At 42.6% G+C, this 21,592-nt stretch overlaps 2 protein-coding genes across 2 annotated transcripts; one reads left to right on the top strand and one right to left on the bottom strand.

Moving 5' to 3' along the window:
- The first annotated feature begins 5,209 nt into the window (after window positions 1-5,209).
- On the top strand, window positions 5,210-7,801 carry LOC136509932 (glutathione S-transferase T3-like). The gene is made up of 5 exons (XM_066504520.1): window positions 5,210-5,456; window positions 6,305-6,431; window positions 6,515-6,737; window positions 6,806-7,002; window positions 7,089-7,801. The coding sequence occupies exons 1-5, from the start codon at window positions 5,317-5,319 to the stop codon at window positions 7,716-7,718; spliced, it is 1,317 nt and encodes a 438-aa protein (XP_066360617.1). The 5' UTR covers window positions 5,210-5,316; the 3' UTR covers window positions 7,719-7,801.
- A 502-nt stretch (window positions 7,802-8,303) lies between these two features.
- Window positions 8,304-10,523, bottom strand: LOC136514215 (protein ANTAGONIST OF LIKE HETEROCHROMATIN PROTEIN 1-like). The gene is made up of 3 exons (XM_066508196.1): window positions 10,218-10,523; window positions 9,686-9,943; window positions 8,304-9,609 (listed from the first exon to the last, which is right to left on the bottom strand). Exons 2-3 carry the CDS (start codon window positions 9,919-9,921, stop codon window positions 8,535-8,537), a joined length of 1,311 nt encoding a protein of 436 aa, XP_066364293.1. The 5' UTR covers window positions 9,922-9,943; window positions 10,218-10,523; the 3' UTR covers window positions 8,304-8,534.
- Window positions 10,524-21,592: the final 11,069 nt, after the last annotated feature.

The following is a 21,592-nucleotide window of genomic DNA, read 5'->3' as shown; positions in this document are numbered from 1 at the left end:
GATTAAACTCCCTTGAGCATTAATTTGCCAATTATGCATAAACTACATTCTCCATCATATGTATGCATATATTTAGAGGGAGGTTAGTCTATGTAATGTAAGAGTCAAATTTTGTGACCTATTCCACTCCACATACAAAGGATCACAAAGTTTGACCCTCCCTTGTGCTACTAATGTCTTCATTTTTGGTGTTTGATTCCAAAGGGGGAGAATTTGTAGGACCAAAAACAAGCCCGATCATAATAATTAACAAGTGGTAATAGTCTGAAAAAGGGAGGATAGTGGATTATGGAGTTAGGGGGAGGCTTAAATCCATAATGCCACATGGGAACATTTACAAGGGCAAGATAAGTTTTCAAAGATGTTTACATGTGATATCTTTTAGCATCATATAACCTTGCCCTTTGCATTGCATCCTAGCAAGTAAATAGTTTTAAATTCCAAAAAAACTTATCCGAACTGATCAAAAAAACTTATCAAAAAAGTTTTAAATAGTTTTCCAAGATTATCCCCTTTCCCCTCTTCGGATTTGGGTCTGCTTTTCTCTTATCCGAACAAGGATTTAGATCTAGGGTTCGGAATCCGACCCTCCCCTTTTCCCCTTCTCTGATTTGTCTTTGGATCTACCATCCAAATCGGTTCCCTTCCCTTTCTTCCCCTTTCCCCTACTCTGATTTGGATCTGATTTTCTCTTATCCGAACTGATGTGGGGAATTAGGGTTTGGGTCTGGGGTTCCTTTTCTTTCTTTTGATTCGACCGATTCGGTTGTTCCCTTTGGAGTTCATCCGAATGGCTTTCTCCTTTTTCCCTTTCTCCATGCGAGTTAGGGTTAGGTCTTAGGGTTCGGCCAAATCCGAATTAGATCTGTTCTATTCTTGGGTTAGGGTTTGGCTTCGTGAGCCGAGGGCCCTATCTCTTCTTCTTTCCTTAGATCTGAACTAGATCTGTTCGTTTCTTTACTTTTGCCGTGCGCCGTCGAACGGTGCGGCTTCTTTCCCCCCACGCACGGTGGCGGTGATGACCGGTAGACAGTGATGTCCGCCACCCCGGACACTCTTTTCTTTGCTTTTACCCGGTTAGGGTTAGGGTCACACAGAGGCAACCTAGCTCTAGTACCATTGTTAGGATCGATGGTGTGTACCTCTCTGTGTGTAACCCGTAGATCCGGGGAATACCCTTCTCGCCTTCACTGTTGCGGCACAGCAGCAGCGTAGACGCCGGTGTAGGGGCAGCTCCGGCTCGGTGGCGAGACGGCGGTCCGGTGTAGACCTGCAGGGGAACGACGGAGGTTGTTGGGGGCACATTCCGTCGCTGGTAGCACGACCTTTAGATCAGATTAGGGTTTTCTTTTGGTGGGTGTGGCGGCTCCGGTCAACCTCGTTAAACGAGCCCCGATCCCCACCTTCTCTATTTGTATGTGCTGTGCGACAGGGGCCCACCAACCAGTTAGAGTTGGGCTCCCCCGATCAGGGAGCAGAGGCAAGGGCCCAATAGGCCATGGTGGAGATCAACTAACAGTACCAACATCAGAGAGCGGCAGATTATAAAAACACTTTGTATTTCTATTTGTTAACCGAACTACTTCCCGCGTTACAATAACTCGTACGGCCAAAAAAATGATCCATTAGATCCACATCGGATGGTTTTTGAGCTATAAAGGACGAAGGAAGAAACCTTCGTTTCTTTAATATCAGTGATCCATTGATAGATAGATATATAGATAGATAGATACTCCCTCTGTCATGAATAAATAGATTTCTAGAGTTGTCTTAAGTCAAACTTTTAAAACTTTGACCGAATTTCTAGATAAAACGTTAAGATTTATAACATCAAATTAGTATTATTAGATTTACCATAGAATATACTTTTATAAAGTGCTCATTTTTTGTCATAGATGTTATTACTCTTTTCTATAAAGTTAGTCAAACTTAAAAAATTTGACTGGCACAGATTTTAGGAATTGATTTATTTGGGAACGGAGGGAGAGTAAATAGATAGATAGATAAATAGATGGACGCTCCCTTTTCCCTATTTAACTGTCGCTATGGAAAGTGTATTGGTCAAATTTTCTTAAATTTGACTAGGTTTATAAAAAATATTAGCAACACTTATATCTTCAAATAAATTTACTATAAAAATATATCCAATGATCTATCTAATCATACCAATTATATCTTATAAATATTAGCACTTTCTTGTATATATTTTATCAAAGTTGAGTATATTTGACTTTTCAGTAAATGGGAACGACAGTTAAAATGAGAGGGAGAGAGTGTATAGATAGATAGATGGATGGATAGATAGAAAGATCAATCAATAGATAGATAGATAAATATTACTTCCTCCATTCTCTTTTATACTGCGCGTGCACAAATATTAAGAGTCAAACTTTAAAATCTTTGACGAATAATTTAGCTAATAATTTTAATTATTATACTATAAACTTGATACAGTTAGATCGGTGATTAAATGTACTATCCAAATATCATAAATTTATAAATATAAATAATATAACAAATATAAATAAATGGTCAAAGTGTAGTTTAGAAAACCGTATCATGTTCAGTTGCGTCTTATAAAAGAAGAATGAAGGTAGTATATTGTATTATTATTATTATTATTATTATTATTATTATTATTATTATTATTATTATTATTATTATTATTCATCTTTTATTTTGTATTTCTATTTCTATATTTATGCTTACACATGGGAAAATAAAAAAGCCGAGTTTCCTCCGATGAATTCAAGGTGCAGACAATAATTAATGTGGGAAGAAATATGTGTTTCACTAAGCTTCAGTTAGTTAAATGATGAGGCCATACAAGTTTATATGTTTATAATATAAAATATAATTTTGGATTCAATCGATATTTTTTGAAAGGTCTTTATTCTTTCTTATAACCACCGGAACAAAGCTCTTTCTTTTATAGGAAAAAGTCTACTTAACCCCAACCTTTCATACATGGTTTACTTCACCCCCAACTATGAAACCGTCTGTTTTACCCCCTGAATTTTCCAAAACCGTCTATTTTACCCCCCCGGGCGGTTTTTTACAGCGGTTTTGCTACAGTAACAGTGGGTTTGAATTTTCTTTTTTTATTTCCGTTGAATCTTTGAAAAATCACGGTAAATCATAGAAAAATCATAAAATAAAAAATCTAATTTTGTTGGACTCCACATGAGTAGATCTACATAGTGAATATATAATACGGTATGCTTTAGTACAATTTTTTTACTATAGCCTTAGATTAATTGGAAAATCTAATTTTGTTTGTAATTAATTGGAATAATTCATAGCTGCAGCTTCTATGGTCCAATTGTGGTGAAATTTTTATGGTACGCTAATTATTGTATGCTTGAACTATAGTAAAAATTTCGTACTCATTGGACTATGTATAACTTAGTTATAGATAAATTCTAATTAATTACATACAAAATTGGATTTTTCAATTAATCTAAAGCTACAAAAAAAATTGTACTAAAGCATACCGTATTATATATTCACTGTGTATATCTATTCATGTGGAGTCCAATAAAATTAGATTTTTTATTTTATGATTTTTCTATGATTTACTATGATTTTTCAAAAATTCACCGAAAATAAATAAAAAAAAGAAAATTCAAAACCACCGCACTGTAGTAAACCCACCGCTGCTGTAGCATACCCGCTGTTACTGTAGCAAATAGCAGCTGAAAACCGCACATGGAGTAAAATAGACGATTTTAGAAAGTTTAGGGGATAAAATATACGGTTTCATAGTTGGGGGTGAAGTAGACCAAGTATAAAAGGTGGGGTTAAGTAGACTTTTTCCTTCTTTTATATATCACAAGAACGTTCGCTGTTTAGTAAACATGAGACCCGCCGGGTTTCTCAGCTATGACAAAGCGGCGGTGGAAAAGTGACAATCCTGGGCTGAGACCTTGGAGTAATATTTGTAACCACTACGGTATTATTCAAGTCTTAGAGGAACATGCCAAACGAAACCACACGTCCACACCTAGTACTAAGCTAGTAGCGCTAGACAATACGTACTACACTGTAGCATTAGAATTGGAATCTTCCCTAAACTCCAGCTTGCCTGGACGTAGCAGTACGAATCCGTCTCAAAATAGAAGTTGTTATGGGATACATGCAGGTTAAACTTTCTCAACTTTGACTAAATTTATAAAAAACATATACAACATTTATATCTTTAAATAAATTTATTATAAAAATATATTCAACGATCTTCCTAACGATATTACGGATGAAGGACGTCATTTGTTCCCCTTTTGGATGGGATAGGATGTGGCGGCACTAATACTGAGTCTACACTCTAAAATCATGCAGGCAGCTATATCTAATACTGAGTAGACGAGTCTTGCTCACACAACTTTTCCTTGACCAAATTGATCCATCATCCATTAAAAAAAGAAGTGTCGCGGAGGCGAGACGGCACCAAACTTTACATTTGCACCGAGGACAACGGCCTAACCACGCCCTGTAGCCTGTGACCTGTGACCTGTGACCTCGTCCAACGGTCCAAGAGGATTCGTGATTCGTGCACCGCGCCCGCGCGCGAGGGGGCAGAGAGAGAGTCGACGGCTCACGCACACATATCGGACCAAAACCACCGGCAGGGCACACGGATTTGCGCGGTGCCACCCTGGCTCGGGCACTCTCGATCGGCTCCCCGGCCGTTTCGTGTTTGTAGAAGTGTAGTGTGGGGCTTGTTGCCCGTTCCTTCCATGCCACTAGTAGAACTGAACACGTATAGTGCCGGTTCCCTTCTGCTCCGGCGTCCACGTCGGGGCCGGGATGTTTTTTCCTTGTCACGTATACATATGATAATAACCAGAGATCATTCGTATGTACTCCTCTCCAAAGTAATAAAACTTCTAAACAACTTCTTCGGTGAAATGTTGGTACAACTCTACTTCACCGGTGGTAGGATTTTGTTTTAGCTTCGGCTCCATGAGCAGCTCCATTAGCGATGTGAAACTATTTTGGTCTCTTTGTATTGTCTTGAATGACTGAGAGAGGACAAATATCCACGAAGTTGTTAAAAACTTGTTTTTTTAGTTTCATGCATGATGCACCCCGCTGCGAGAGCACCTTTTAAGGGCACCTCCAGTGTTGGGCAGATTCGAACCATGGGCCAGGATAAACGAACCGTGAACACTGGAGCTGGCGAACTATATGGATGTTAGACTGACTCCAACAGACGAGCTATTACGGCACCCAAACATTCTTTAACATATTTTGCGTCGTATCCGTGTAAAATTCAGCTTCCAACAGCGTACCCAAGGACGATACCTTTTTTTGGTCCGTATGTTGTCGGCAGCCAAATATAGGTGGCCTCTTCCGTCTCTCTCCTCCACGAAAATATCTGCCCTCCAACTGTTTCGCAGGTGGGAAAAGAAGAGCTCGCGCTCGGAGATAGGGGAAGGTTCGCCGCCGGCGCCTCCAAGGTACGACATCGCTGCAACCCCACCATTCCACGCGCTTCCTCCCCTCCCCTCTGTCTCCCTCCGCCGTGCGCCGGAGCCCCAGCCGCCGTCCGTCTCCCAGTACCCCTGGGCAGCTCGCCCAGCATCACCTGCAGTCGCCGCCTCTCCCAGCGCGGCCCGCCGCAGCCCTGACCGGAGATCCGAGGCTGTTCTTGGTAACCACCCCTCCCTGCTTCTCCCCGGCGAGTGTAGGCAGGAACACGACGTGAGGCTGCAAGGAGAAGGGACGAGGCGGTCAGCCTGTTGCTGCCGCTGCCGCTCTCGACTGCGCCTCCGCGGCTCCGCCATCCGGGCTCGCCGCCACAGCGCGCTCGCGCCGGCAGCCGCGGATCCCTGCGCGACCCCCCTTTGTGAGGTGGAATTTGTATATATCGATTCATTGATTTAGGGATTTCGTGATGGATGGGGAACGAACTGATCTAGCTGCTGCTTGTGGCCTTTTTTTTGGCGGGGTCTGCTGCTTGTAGCCTTGCCAGCTCCGTAGTGTTTCAAGGCAATGGAGCAAGGACCTGGCTGATCTGCTCCACTTTTGGTTATGAGTATTGTTAGCAATCGGATGATTCAGAAGCGTTTTTCTTTGGATATCGATTTCTAATTTCTTCCATGTAGTAGACAGAGTGTTGTGTCGCTTGATGTGGGGGAATTCAGTAGCAGATTATCCCCCCTATGAAACAGAGAACTATGTATATATAAATTCAGTACCAAATCCCTTTGTCTTATGATGCAAAGAATGTAGAATGCATGTGTTCCTATGTGTTAAGATGTATACATATTTCGTGCCATGTTTAATTGTATATCTGTTGCATCAGGACAATGGATAATAACATTGGCTCGAGTGGTTGTCCTGACGAATCTGAACAAATCTTTGGGGCAAATCAGTGGGCTTTTGGTTATTCTGCTGCTTTGCAATCTGCGGGTGTTCCTTCAAACCTCCAGGTTTATTACAGTTATGCATCTAATGGTTTGTTCTATTTATTCATATCAATACATCGATGATTAACAATTCTTTTCATGACTAGTTCAACATGAATGGATCCTCCCACATGTCCTGCCCACCTATGAATGGGCAACCTAATTTGGGGTTCTCTCTTGAAAACAACCACGTATCTCGGGACCCTGCAAAAAAAGTACAGAAGCCTGCAAAAAAGACAAATGTGGCTAGGAGAGGATCTGCATTCACCAAAGAGGAAGACTTGGTGGTGTGCTCGGCATTTCTGAATGTTAGCAAAGACCCTGTTACTGGTAATAGTTTTCAACGTTGAAATATTTGACCCTTAGATGCCCAAATAACATCATGTCACAATATGCAGGTGTGAATCAGACTTCAGGTGGTTATTACAAGAGGTTTCATGATTTTTTCAATGAGCATAAGCCTGAAGGGTCCAACCGTAGCCAGATTGCTATTCAACATAGGTGGGGAGTGATTCAGAAAGCAATGAACAAGTTCTGTGGGCTCAAAGATAAAGTTGATAGGCAGAATGAGAGCGGAAAAAATGAGCAGGATCGGGTATACTTTCATTCATGCTGTCCTCCATCTCTCTAATTTCCATATGTTTGTTTTGTAAACAATTTAATCTATATTCATATTTGCAGATAGATGATGCTGTAAAAATGTATGAGAGGGCAGAACCTTTTACCATCATGCATTGCTGGAAAAAACTTAACAAAGAGGCCAAATGGTGCAATAAGTTTCTTGAGCTAAACAACCCTACACCAGCTGGTGGAAGGTCATGTCCTCCAATTCAAGGCCATGCAGAATCTGGGAATGAGAATATAGAGACATCACGACCTGAGGGTAGGGATAGCGCGAAGAAACGTAGATCAAAGAGCTTCGCAGAGACATCATCATCCAGTACGGCTGTTGAAGTCCTCCAGAAGTTGCAGGATAAATCTGAGAAGACCGAACAAAAGCAAGACCAGCAAATGGCTGAAATCCTAAGTAGGAAGGATGAAAAAATTAAAATTCAAAAGGATCTTTTCATTCTTCAGAAGAAGCATATGAAGATGAAAGTACAGCAGCAAAAGAAGGAAATTATGATTAGGGAGAAGGAGGCAGAAAGTAGGAAGAAGGAGTCAGAAGCTCAACTGATCACAGCTGAGTCTAGTATTATGTCGGTTGACATTGACAAGGTCCCCCCTCATCTGAAAAACTATTATGCTGGCATGCAACAGGAAATCATGGTGCGCAGAGGGTTCATGAGTCCGCCAAACAACAAAGACTAAGGAGTGTGTCTCTTAGATGTATGTTCGAAAAGTTCGCTAGAGTTGAACTTTTGTGTTGTGTGGAACTATTCATATTTTCAGTTGTGAACTTGTGTGTTAAGTGCGAGTATGCCTCGCCGTGTGAGTTTAATTCATGTAGTGTTGTGAACTACTGTTATCTGCCAATGTACTTGTTGTGAACTACTGTTATCTGCCGTGTGGGTTTCTGGCTTCTTTTTGCAATATATGTGACTGTGATTCAGAAAGGAAACACTGCTATTTTTTTTGGCTAGCGTATATCATGCCAGGCTAGGAGAGGTGGCCAGCTGGGAAGTTATACCTGTCTGAAACCAAACATGCAGGGATATCTGTGTTGGTCTCATTTGTATGTTACAGAAAATCATTTGTACGTACTGTTACAGAAAATCATTTGTACCTACTGTAACCTTGAGAAAGAACAGAGAAGAAGCCAGCAGCAGCAAATGCATTACCAGGTTCAGATAAGGCACCACTATAGAATGATTTTCTTTGCTGTACTGTAAACAATCAAGTGATAATTCAGAGGCAGGTCATTAGGCTGATATATATAAAATACAAGAGTTCATACATTTCTTATCCCCAAGCTGTACAATAGAAAATGTCATACACTTCTTATCACCAGGCAACAACATACAAAAGTTCCTGTGATTAGGAGCATCAGGCAACTACAGACTTTGGTTCATACAACTAGTAGAGTTCTACGAGTAATTTAGTTCCTGTCATAGAAATAACAAGCAACTAAGAACTTCATGCCACTATACAAAAGTCATCAGGCAACTGAACCTACAACAGCATAATTCAGTTCCTGTGTTTAGGAGCAAAAGGACCAGAGCATTGCCCATATAGAGTCCACAAGTGTTCCATCAGGTCGTTCTGAAGCGATGCTGCCGTCTCTCCGTCCTCAATAATATTGTGTGCATCAATAAGTTTCTCAACTCCTGGGATTTCTCTATCCTGGTTAATAGGTGGGTCGGCCACTCCAGGCCATTCTGATGGGTGGACAGTTGGCAGCTGAACCCCGCGCTCATCTTCAACTATCATGTTGTGTAGTATGACACAAGCACGCATAATGGAATTAAGCACCTTTGGATTCCATAAACGAGCTGGCCTATGGATGATTTTAAACTTAGCTTGAAAAACACCAAAAGTTCTCTCCACATCCTTTCTACATGCCTCCTGTCGCTCTGCAAAAACCTTTTGCTTGTTGCTAATTGGCATTCGTATGCTTTTCACTAGTGTAGCCCAATCGGGATATATGCCATCTGCTAGGAAGTATCCAAGGCAATAGATGTTGCCGTTGACATGGAACTCAACAGAGGGTGCCCTCCCGTTAGCCAAATCATCAAAAACATCGGAACGCTGCAACACATTAATGTCATTGTGAGATCCTGGAAAACCAAATTTGGCATGCCAAAACCTAAGATCCTCCGTCGCCACTGCCTCAAGTATTAGAGTTGGCTTGCCTTTGTGCCCTTTGTACATGCCTTGCCAACCAGCTGGGCAGCTAGACCATTCCCAGTGCATGCAATCGATGCTACCTATCATTCCTGGGAAACCTCTGGCTGAATTGACACTTAATATGTGCTCTATCTCCTCACTCCTGGGCGGACGAAGAAATTCTTTCTCATACACCTCAATCACGGTCATAACAAATTGATTCAAGGTTTCTAGGACAGTACTCTCCCCCATTTTCAAATGATCATCCAACTCATCAGCTGGTCCTCCATATGCTAGCATCTTCATAGCCACCGTGCACTTGTGAATAGCAGAGAATCCTAATTGCCCAGCAGCATTTCTCCTCTGTTGGAAGAACCTATTCTTGGCTGTGACCTCATCAACTATCCGAAGGAACAATTCCCGTCTCATACGAAACCTGAGGAAAAAAAATACAGTTTTTATCAAATTAATCCATTTGATCATGGAAATCGAAACTGGGCCAAAGATTGTACCTCCTTCTGAAATGCTCCTCATTGTATATTGGACGTTCAATGAAGTAGTCCTGCTTCAGCTGCCATTCTGCTGCAAGTCGAGCACGCTTGTAAGTCTTGTGGCCTGGGACCGACCCTCCCCAGCGGCGTTTTTCTTGTGTCTGGGTGAGGACGGCCACAGCAGCTATGACCTCATCATCGTTGGAGTGTGCTGCGGCAGTCCCGAACATTGACATTTTGACATAACTCCAAGCCATGGCCAAAACATCCGGGGTCGAGCTGTACAACCAAGCCGATTAGAGACAATTAACCACAAATCACGAGCTTGAGAGGGATTCCAGGGGATTGAGAATGATTTGATCCGCTATAAGTCAAAATCCCTCTCAATCCCCTTTCATCCTCTCCTATCGACTGGGATTTGGGGCGAAATGCAGAAGCCCTACAAGGAATCCCCTTTCATCCTCTCCTATCGACTTGGATTTGGGGTGAAATGCACAAGCTTTACGAGGAAATATGACATCGAACAAGCAAATTCCCAGGAAAATCAGATTACCTAAGTTCTGATTGCCCACGCCGGCCTTGTACGCACGGTTCGAGCGAGGCTACGGCAACGCCGGCTGCGTCGCTGCCCCCTCGACTCCCTTCACGCAATCAGGGCAGCAAAATAATACGGCCATCGATCTCCGTTTCCCGCGGAAACTTTCACCACGCGCCGGCGCGCCCGCCAAACAAACAGGGATGGGTCTCTTCTATTGCCTGCGCTGTTGGAGATGGTGAAATTTGGGTGGCTGACGTTTTCCCTGTGCATGGCGGAAACAAAAGAATGGATAGTAAGTTTGGGTACTAACTGTTGGAGTCAGCCTTAGAGCGAAAAACGCATCTCGCAGAACGTTCGAACCCAGGCGAATAAAGTATGCCCGCGAGCTCCAGTGTCATAGGGAGCCGGCATACTAGCACATGGCCGCAAAGAGAGAGAGAGAGAGATCGCCACAGGGAGAGAGATTTTTTAATGTATGTGGGGGTCCTCGAAACCGATGACTACTCTGGATATGGAACCATACTTCTGTTCAATTTCTCCGTACCTTACAGTTCGCTCGAACACTGGAGCTGCCCTCAGGATTTTGAGTCCCGGTATTCGAAATGTAAAGGATGTTAATTTTTTTTTGACAACCAAAGCTTAATACTCCGTATTTAGCATCATAATTGATAATATCGTATATATAATTTTATGCGATAACACATAATTAAGCAAGTTTCCATATATTTTTAGAATTGGAGCATAATTTAAAATTAATTAATGAAAGGTACCAATAGTTCCACATAACAAGGCGACAACATACATACAGTTATTCTTCACCGGATGTTTATTTATCTTCATCGCTTCCTTCTTTCCAATAATACATATACACATATACACTATATCTGTAATTTTTCTTGCCAAAAATTTTGGGTATTCAACTGAATACCCTTGAATATAGCTTAGCCCGCCCCGGGCTGCCCTAAGGAGCTTTGCATGAGGAGGTGCTGAGATTTTCCCCGTTTGGTAAAAAAAATGTGTGCTGAACTACTTCAGGAGCTAGAGAAGAATCTTACCAAACCAGATCTAAGTAACACTATGTTAAACTAACTAAATTAGACAAAAAAAATATTGATATTTATATCACCAAATTAATATCGTTACGTATATAATGAAATAGAGTTCATACTGTACTTATTTAGTGTTATAATTATTGGTATTCCACTCTATAAATTTTGTTAATCTGTTGATAATTTTTTAGGTTAAAACAACTCTGAAAGTCAATTTAATTTGAGACGGAGTAGTGAAGACCTCAGTTAACTCTTGTATGTCACACCATGAGACTGAACATGGGCCTCCCACTATCTCTAGATCTTCATCTTTTTCTAGATTAGATCTCACTTTAAGTTGTTCTAAGTTAAACTTACTTTTTATGCACCAAAAAGGTCATGGTTTGGAATACATGTTCTTTGTTCATGGAAAAAGAAATATCATTAGACAATTACCTTTAGATGGGCCAATCTTCTACACGTGCTTTTGAATATCGTGTTGCATGGGCTGAATTACATGGCAAGGTAAACTTAGGCCAACACAGAGGATGCGGGACGAAGCCCGTATAAGTGCATGGCTTGCTGGCGGCGGGCCGGAAAGAACATTGGGCTAAAACAGATAATTAAGGGGAAAGAAAAGGGCAAATTGGGCCTAATTGATTGGAGGACAAAAGAAAAGGAAACTACTCTGCTCTGCTAATTTTCAGCCGCGAAATACAGAGACTACAGATTTTACCTGTGCGTGTACTTCAAAAGGAAACACGTCACAGATGGTAAGGAAAAAATATACAAAACAAACAAAGTTTTGGCTATTCTTTATTCAGCAATTGTTTTTGGGATTCTTCTCCATGCTGCCATTTAAGTGTGACGCCACAATGCAAATTAGGCAGAATGCTATGAATAGATTAATTAACTTTCCCATTGGCGAACCATAATTTAGGAAAGAAATGACATGAATAGATCAATTCTTGCCTCAATCGTTGCGTGGCAACCATGATGTGATTGCACGCCATGTGGAAACAAAAAATTGCTCGTAAGTTTTTTTGATTGATTGACATAAACGTCGCACTTTTGACGCTGACGATGAATTGTTCTGGTTTTGACATATGGAAATCGATCTACATGCATGCATCTTATTGATAACCGACCTCGCCTATACAGGCCCTGTTTGGTTTCCACCTCCTAAAATGTTTAGGAGCTAAAAGTTTTAGGAGCTTTTAGCAGCCATCTAAAACCTCCTAAAAATGTGTTTGGTTCCACCTCCTAAAAGTGACTAAAAGTAATAAGTACTGTTGAACAAAGACACTTTTGCCCTTCTTCCTCCTACCGCTGCTACCCCTGCGCTCTTCCTCTCGCCTCTGCCGCGATGGCCCTCGGCGGCGTGGCGCCTGTCGCCTCCCGCTCCGGCGAGGCCGGCTCCACCGCAGGCGCGCACCTGTAGCACCCGGTTTTAAGGACAAAATCAGATACCCACCATATGTGAGCCCAGGAAGTCAAATCTCACATATAGCTACAAATAAGGGTAATATCAAAAGACAATGCTTAAATACAAAGCGTATTAGTATAAAGAATATAACCTCAGAATATAGACAACAGAAAGACAACTCCAATCTTCAGGCGAAGACACCAAATCCACAGGGACAACTGACTGGTTGATCACAAGCCTAATTCCTCCAAACTCTAGCAATCTGGTACCCATCCGGGATTTTTATCCAAATAATTGAAAATAAAACAAGCATAAGTACATGTCGTACTCAACAAATATAACATGGGGTTCATGAGGCTCAAAAGGCGGACACTGGTTTAACTGCGATTAGCTTTTAATTGTCACAATTTTAGCAATTGAGTAGCAACAAGTTTATCCACAAGCCCATATAAACACATGATCAGGTAAACATGAATAATGAATAGCATAAACGGTAAACATTAGTGAGCATCTTTATCATCAGTATCGTCAGTGTTCATCATCTATTCCGTAAGGGTTCCAAGACCGCTCGTGACCTTGAGCATGGCTGATATACCAGTTTTACACTCTGCAGAGGTTATACACTTTCACTGTGAGTCGTGATTTACCCTTTCGCCCGAGGTGATCAGCCTCTTGACCCACTACCAACGAATGTCGGCAGGGTTCACTATGAAGCCTTTTCAAAGGTTCATCTAACAAGTTAGGATCATTAGATTTACTCGGCAAACAGATGTAGAGCCTCCCTTCCCGATGGCATAATGACACGCAGCCTATACACAAGAGGATAGAGGCCGCACTATACCCGATTCGGCAAGCCATTCTTACGCCAATAAAGGTAACCACTAACAAGCTAGAAAATATCCTCATACTGAGCTAAAGCCAGAGCCATATAGCCCTCATAGCTGTACTGTAAGTCCCGGATGATCACTTACAGATAAGTTCTTAGGGAGAGAAATCTAGAGCGCCATAAAACAGCCCAATGCTCTAGCCCCCTTGTTCTATGTTGCTAAAAAGCATCTTTTAATGTTTATTGCATATTACATTAATCAAGTTACAAGATCATGGTTGTAGTTGAGCACTAGCAAAGCCACCCAATGCAATACCCCATAGGAATCAAGGTATAGGGTAACAAAATATTAGGAAATCCTTAGTGGTAGTCAAGGTAGACACATACAATATGAATTAAGTGATTAAAGATGAATATGACAACAAAGATGATCCCATGCTATACTTGCCTTAAACACTGATCCTTCGGTAAGCTTTAATCTTCAACGTTTTTCTTCTTCTTCTTCTTGATCACCACGTATATCTCACCGACTTCAGCCAATGATGAACGATAGCGAGACAAACGATAACATTGCCTGACTATGGTGGTGACGGGTTCATCCTCATGGGCGCAGGCATCAACAAGGTAGCATTAAGCCTTGGCTGAAGTTGAGAAGGAATTGAAGACAAAGCCAGCGAACATTCCGACGAGGCTACCGTGCTGACATTACGTGTCCGCTGTGGCACACATGGAGAGGAGCAGATCGGCGTTGACAGCTATTCAGCATGTAAATCACGACATGGACAGTACGGGTTCCTCCAGTGACTTGGCGGCGTGCGTGCGATGCTCTGATGGATGTCGTCGGCACGTACAGTCGGCGAGGCACCATGTGATTGTTGATAAGCAAATAGCATATTGCCGGGAATAAAGACTCGATCGGACGTAGCCACGTTGGAGATCGATAGGAACATGGCAGGCGGCCTTACTTGTTGCCGTGGAGAGGATGGCTGGCGTGCAGAACAGCAAGCAACGGCGACATGCAGAAGCTGATTTCTGGAGGCAAATGTGCAGCAGATGAACAATGGTGGCCACCAGGGCTCTGACTGGCGGCTGGCACGACGATTCCAAGCCGGCAACGAACCGGTGCCGAAGAGATGAGAACACGGATATGGTAGCTTGACGAAGCTTCTTCTCGACATGGTTTTCTCAGGCTTGGGTTTGGGCATTGCTGCAGCAAGGTTCATGGTCAGCAACGAGAGAACACAGAGGCAAACATGAATACAGGGCCGAACAGCAATATAGGATCACTTTGAGCAGGACTACCCTCACCTCGCCAGCAACGAACGACAGTGGCTCGGTCATGGGCAGGGCTCGGAGAAACGTAGAAGATAGATGGAACAAGAGTGTTGCGTGGGGCACTTACCGATGGTCGAGAAGCAGCGAGGATGACCGAGCTGGGCAGTGCGGCGGCGACGGCGACGGCGACGGCGAGGGAAGGAGGGAAAATATAATTTACTACACGAGGGATTTCCCAAACTAGGGGCTTCCCATACGGTAGTTTTGGTGTGCTTTGCCTAAGGGATTGGTTGATATATATAGGAAGAAAAACTCCACATATCTCCGTCAACTAGCGATACGGTACTAATTGACGTTACACCATCCGCTTGCTCTAATGGGCCTAAATAAACATTAAAGCCCATTAGTAAATAAATGCATGGGCCTTTAGGATTTATTAGGATTATTACACATGGGCTTTGAGCGTTGGGAAAATGAGAGATTTATTATTTTTGGAATTAATTAATTTTATGGATAAAATAATTCTAGAAAAGTCCAGAATTAATATTTAAGCCACGAAAAATACTCCGAGACCTCCGAAAATTTAGGAAAAATTCTCAGAGACAATTTGGAACATGATGAACCCAAATAAAGTATTTGGAGCTCATAAAAAGATTGTTGGGAACTTGGAACATAAAGATTAAGGTGAAGGAGGTAGGAATTAAATTCCAGAAAGAAGCTGAAAAATTCCTAGAGATAGATATTTGTCTCCTAAACGTATAAAAACACACATTTTACACATAGAAACACGAGGTGCGACCGGTATGAATGCAACAAACACGTTTCTACCTTATGATAAATTTTAAATTAATGAAAATTTTATTTTCCTATGTTTTCATGTGCTTAAAAATTCAAAAATAAATCATTTTAACTCTATTTTCAAAAATGGCAAATTTTGGGGTATTACAATTCTACCCCCCTTAAGATGAATCTCGTCCCCGAGATTCGGAAGACATCGACTAAGATATAGGGATACTCCGTCTTTGGATTCTTCTTTACTTCATCGTGTAGTTTCATCGTCTTAATAAGGATCCCACTTTACTTTACATATCTGTTGACCTTACTCGAAGTAATTTGCCTAACTAACTCCAAGATCATGATAGGTACCTTGAGAAATTCCCAGGTAACTCCAATTACTAGGCCACATTTCCTTTAGTACCAATTCTCTTCCTTAAAATATCCACCTTCTAATGAAGCCTGACGAATCTCTTGGTCAGAAGGATATTCTACTACCAACCTTCAAAACATTAATGATCCCAGTCAAGTTGCTCAAACTTGGAATACAATTCTTAGTCCTTGGTGTCACCCGAACCTTCTTAGCATAATTCTCCATTGCTAAGGTCATCAGTCGCGACTTTTGCTTCTCTAGGTGACAGCACTTTTCCAAGTCATAAGCAATTTCATTCCAATGAGGGTAACACAAGCTCAAGACCAACTTAGTGAAGATGTCCTGTAGATTCTTGTGTTCCTCCTAGATATCACTTTTACTTCTAAAAAGACTGTACTTCCATGCTCCACGATGGATAACTCCAGATAACATGCTAGGTAGTTTAACTCACGCTTCCTTTGCTGACTTAATGAGCAAGGTACTACATTTTTCTTCTTGCATAAGGACACATCCCACACCCTGACAAGGTGCATCATTGTAGATATGAAGCTCTCGTTCGGATCTGGCAAAGCTAATACATAGGTTTTACTTCAACCTTTTCTTGGACTCCTTCAACACTTAGCTGAGGTCTCTTGATCCGAACTAACTTGAAAACTTCTCCAATAGCATTATCAATATCTTGATGATCTTGGCTAAACCTCCCTTGAACCTTTAATCAAACTTCTTTGAGACTCTGAGTTTCACATCCTTGGGTACCACCACGCTTCTGCTGCGCAAACTCGAACGTAGGACACTTCATCTTGCAAATTCTATAACTTGGCTACCCCCCTTAAGAAAAGATAAACTAGGGGACACCAAAGTATAGCTTGCATCTCCTTCTAGATGAGTTAACTAATATCAAGATGTTCTGACATCCCAATGATACTCCTGTGTATGGGTAAGAATAAGAAATCTAGAATTCCTCGCGAGCAAAAAAATAGCAGCGGCGTAAAATAGCTATAACTCTCATTCTGTTAATCCAATGAAGTTGTAGCTTATATCGTTGGAAAGCTTATAAAATTTTCCACAACTTCCTTATAAAACTCTTTTCCAAATTATACAGTTTAGGTGGTCGAAAATAGTGCACAACAGAAACTGTTCCAGGTTCCAAACAGCACAGATGCGTCACCTTGTGATTTTCGTATCTCCATAGACAAAATAGCTATCAAGCTGATTCTTTCGCTCAGAGAAAGATATTGAAGTCTACTATTGTCTAGAAATTTCTCATGATTTTTGGTCAGCCAAAATCAGAGATATAAGACAAAGAGTGCAGGCTGCTCAGGAAAGACAGGATAGAGAGAACACAAGAAAACCATACCCCAACTATTTATTTCACTAATCCTTATACCTTAGGCCTATAAACTAAATGAAATTGTGGGAACACCCAACAAGATCATTGCAATCATTATAAAGATTCAAAACAATCATAAGCATAATAACAGTTCAACAAAACAATAAAGGTACACACTCAATCATTGACTCAACTTGTGATACTATCGTCCTCATTATACTAGGGGTAACAATCCTAAGACTTATCTTCAGATTACGCAAGAAGGTGATGAGGAATAGTTCTAATAGCATATCAAATCAAGGAGTGAAGAGGAGAATAAAGACTTAAAACAAGCATCAAGGAGGAGATAAATATCAAGGATAGAGTAGAGAAGAAAATATCAAGATTTATAGAACAAGGATTTTATAGCAATTTCAAAACCTTAAGACGGCCAATTTCTAACTAGGCTTGCGTCCTACAGTCAGCATTACTATGATACCACTCTGTAGCACCCGGTTTTAAGGATAAAACCAGATACCCACTATATGTGAGCCTAGGAAGTCAAATCTCACATATAGCTACAAATAAGGGTAATATCAAAAGACAATGCTTAAATACATTGTGTATTAGTATAAAGAATATAACCACAGAGTATAGACATCGGAAAGACAACTCCAATCTTCAGGCGAAGACACCAAATCCACAGGGACAACTGACTGGTTGATCACAAGCATAATTCCTCCAAACTCTAGCAATCTGGTACCCATCCAGGATTTTTATCCAAATAATTGAAAATAAAACAAGCGTAAGTACATGTCGTACTCAACAAATATAACATGGGGTTCATAAGGCTCAAAAGGCTGACACTGGTTTAACTGCGATTAGCTTTTAATTGTCACAATTTTAGCAATTGAGTAGCAACAAGTTTATCCACAAGCCCATATAAACATATGATCAGGTAAACATGAATAATGAATAGCATAAACGGTAAACATTAGTGAGCATCTTTATCATCAGTATCGTCAGTGTTCATCATCTATTCCATAAGGGTTCCAAGGCCGCTCGTGACCATGAGCACGGCTGATATACCAGTTTTACACTCTGCAGAGGTTGTACACTTTCACTGTGAGTCGTGATTTACCCTTTCGCCTGAGGTGATCAGCCTCTTGACCCACTACCAAGGAAGGTCGGCAGGGCTCACTATGAAGCCTTTTAAAGGTTCGTCTAACAAGTTAGGGCCATTAGATTCACTCAGCAAACAGACGTAGAGCCCCCCTTCCCGATGGCACAATGACACGCAACCTATACACAAGAGGATAGAGGCCGCACTATACCCGATTCGGTAAGCCATTCTTACGCCAATAAAGGTAACCACTAACAAGCTAGAAAAGGTCCTCATACTGAGCTAAAGCTAGAGCCATATAGCCCTCACAGCTGTACTGTAAGTCCCAGATGATCACTTACAGATAAATCCTTAGGGAGAGAAATCTAGAGCACCATAAAACAGCCTAATGCTCTAGCCCCTTGTCCCATGTTGCTAAAAAGCATCTTTTAATGTTTATTGCATATTACATTAGTCAAGTTACAAGATCATGGTTGTAGTTGAGCACTAGCAAAGCTACCCAATGCAATACCCCATAGGAATCAAGGTATAGGGTAACAAAATACTAGGAAATCCTTAGTGGTAGTCAAGGTAGACACATACAATATGAATTAAGTGATTAAAGATGAATAGGACAACAAAGATGATCCCATGCTATACTTGCCTTAAACACTGATCCTTTGGTAAGCTTTAATTTTCAACGTTCTTCTTCTTCTTCTTCTTGATCACCACGTATATCTCACCGACTTCAGCCAATGATGAACGACAGCGAGACAAATGACAACATTGCCTGACTATGGTGGTGACGGGTTCGTCCTCATGGGCGCAGGCATCAACAAGGTAGCATTAAGCCTTGGCTGAAGTTGAGAAGGAATTGAAGACAAAGCCAGCGAACATTCCGATGAGGCTACCGTGCTGACATTATGTGTCCGCTGTGGCACACATGGAGAGGAGCAGATCGGCATTGACAGCTATTCAGCATGTAAATCACGATGTGGACAGTACGGGTTCCTCCAGCGACTCGGCGGCGTGCGTGCGATGCTGTGATGGATGTCGTCGGCATGTACAGTCGGCAAGGCACCATGTGATTGTTGATAAGCAAATAGCATATTGCTGGGAATAAAGACTCGATCGGACGCAGTCATGTTGGAGATCGGCAGGAACATGGCAGGCGGCCTTACTTGTTGCCGTGGAGAGGATGGCCGGCGTGCAGAACAGCAAGCAACGGTGACATGTAGAAGCTGATTTCTGGAGGCAGATGTGCAGCAGATGAACAATGGTGACCACCAGGGCTCTGACTGGCGGCTGGCACGACGATTCCAAGCCGGCAACGAACCGATGCCGAGGAGACGAGAACGCGGATACGCAGCTTGACGAAGCTTCTTCTCGACATGGTTTTCTCAGGCTTGGGTTTGGGCGTTGCTGCAGCAAGGTTCATGGTCAGCAACGAGAGAACACGGAGGCAAACATGAATACAAGGCCGAACAGCAATATAGGATCACTTTGAGCAGGACTACCCTCACCTCGCCAGCAACGAACGGCAGTGGCTCGATCATGGGCAGGGCTCGGAGAAACATAGAAGATAGATGGAACAAGAGTGTTGCGTGGGGCACTTACCGATGGTCGAGAAGCAGCGAGGATGACCGGGCTGGGCAGCGCGACGGCGACGGCGACGATGACGGCGAGGGAAGGAGGGAAAATATAATTTACTACACGAGGGATTTCCCAAACTAGGGGCTCCCCATACGATAATTTTTGTGTGCTTTACCTAAGGGGTTGGTTGATATATATAGGAAGAAAAACTCCCCACATCCCCATCAACTAGCGATATGGTACTAATTAACGTTGCACCATCCGCCTGCTCTAATGGGCCTAAATAAACATTAAAGCCCATTAGTAAATAAATGCATGGACCTTTAGGATTTATTAGGATTATTGCACATGGGCTTTGAGCGTTGGGAAAATGAGAGATTTATTATTTTCGGAATTAATTAATTTTATGAATAAAATAATTCTAGAAAAGTCCAGAATTAATATTTAAGCCACGAAAAATACTCCGAGACCTCCGAAAATTTGGGAAAAATTCTCAGAGACAATTTGGAACATGATGAACCCAAATAAAGTATTTGGAGCTCATAAAAAGATTGTTGGGAACTTGGAACATAAAGATTAAGGTGAAGGAGGTAGGAATTAAATTCCAGAAAGAAGCTGAAAAATTCCTAGAGATAGATATTCGTCTCCTAAACGTATAAAAAACACACATTTTGCACATAGAAACACGAGGTGCGACTGGTATGAATGCAACAAACACGTTTCTACCTTATGATAAATTTTAAATTAATGAAAATTTTATTTTCCTATGTTTTCTTGTGCTCAAAAATTCAAAAATAAATCATTTTAACTATATTTTCAAAAGTGGCAAATTTTGGGGTGTTACAGCACCCCTCCGCCCGCCGCACCACTAGCCACCTAGGCGAATCTCAGGCCAGAGGAGGAACAACCCCCTGAGCGAATCGGCGATGGTGACCCACCCGGCTCCCCTACCGTCGGCGCCGACTAGGGCTCCATCCCGGTCTCCGTCGACAACGAGCCCGACGCCGACATCGCCTTCACCTCCACCAAGGCGTAGGACCTCGCGTATCCGCTCGTCGTCGCGCAGATCCCCTTCAAGATCCAGCCCAGCCGACGGCGTCCAAGGGGAGCAGCGGGCCACCGGCGTCGGGGGAGCGGGAGGGCGGCCTGGGGCTGGGGGCGGTGAATCTGGCAGTGGGAGCCCCGGCGCTCCGGCAAGTCCAGCAGTTGGAGCCCCGGCGCCGTCGCTGCCTTCGCCGGGTTTGGGCGCGAAGGGACGGTGGATCCGGCGGGGGGAGGGCGCGGACCGGAGGCGCAAGGGAGCAGGGGCGGCGCGAGGGGGAGTGGAGGAGGGAGGGAGCGGCGGCGGGGTTAGGGAAGGAGCGGGGGTAGCGCGAGGGGCTGGCCTGTGCGGTGGCAGTGGGGGAGGGAGGGTGGGAGAGAGAGAGGTGTAGTGGGGGTCCAGATGGATTTTAGGAGGTTTTAGGAGGGGTGGAGCTCCTAAATTTTTTGACCCCTTTTAAAGTTTCTAGAAGGTTTTAGGAGGAGGTGTTTGGTTCTTTAGGTAAATTCTATCTAGATTTTAGCTCCTAAAACTTTTAGGAGGGGTAACCAAACAGGGCCATATGCACCCAACCCTGGGACTCGTATGTTTTTTTTGTCGTCGCAACGCAAATAGCCACTCGCAAAGCAGGGGAGCCACAAT

This window comes from Miscanthus floridulus, chromosome 16 (genome assembly GCF_019320115.1).
Source record: "Miscanthus floridulus cultivar M001 chromosome 16, ASM1932011v1, whole genome shotgun sequence".
Lineage (NCBI taxonomy): Eukaryota > Viridiplantae > Streptophyta > Magnoliopsida > Poales > Poaceae > Miscanthus > Miscanthus floridulus.
Note: the sequence above shows the minus strand (reverse complement) of the source record. Positions and strands in the feature narration are given on the sequence as shown.

Excerpts from the sequence above, each read along its gene's own strand:
- LOC136509932 (XM_066504520.1), top strand. The coding sequence starts at position 5,317 with ATGTTGTCGGCAGCCAAATATAGGTGGCCTCTTCCGTCTCTCTCCTCC. Across the intron at positions 6,432-6,514 it reads GTGTTCCTTCAAACCTCCAG|TTCAACATGAATGGATCCTC; the intron begins GTTTATTACAGT and ends TTTCATGACTAG. Across the intron at positions 6,738-6,805 it reads TAGCAAAGACCCTGTTACTG|GTGTGAATCAGACTTCAGGT; the intron begins GTAATAGTTTTC and ends CACAATATGCAG.
- LOC136514215 (XM_066508196.1), bottom strand. The coding sequence starts at position 9,921 with ATGGCTTGGAGTTATGTCAAAATGTCAATGTTCGGGACTGCCGCAGCA. Across the intron at positions 9,610-9,685 it reads GAGGAGCATTTCAGAAGGAG|GTTTCGTATGAGACGGGAAT; the intron begins GTACAATCTTTG and ends TTTTTTCCTCAG.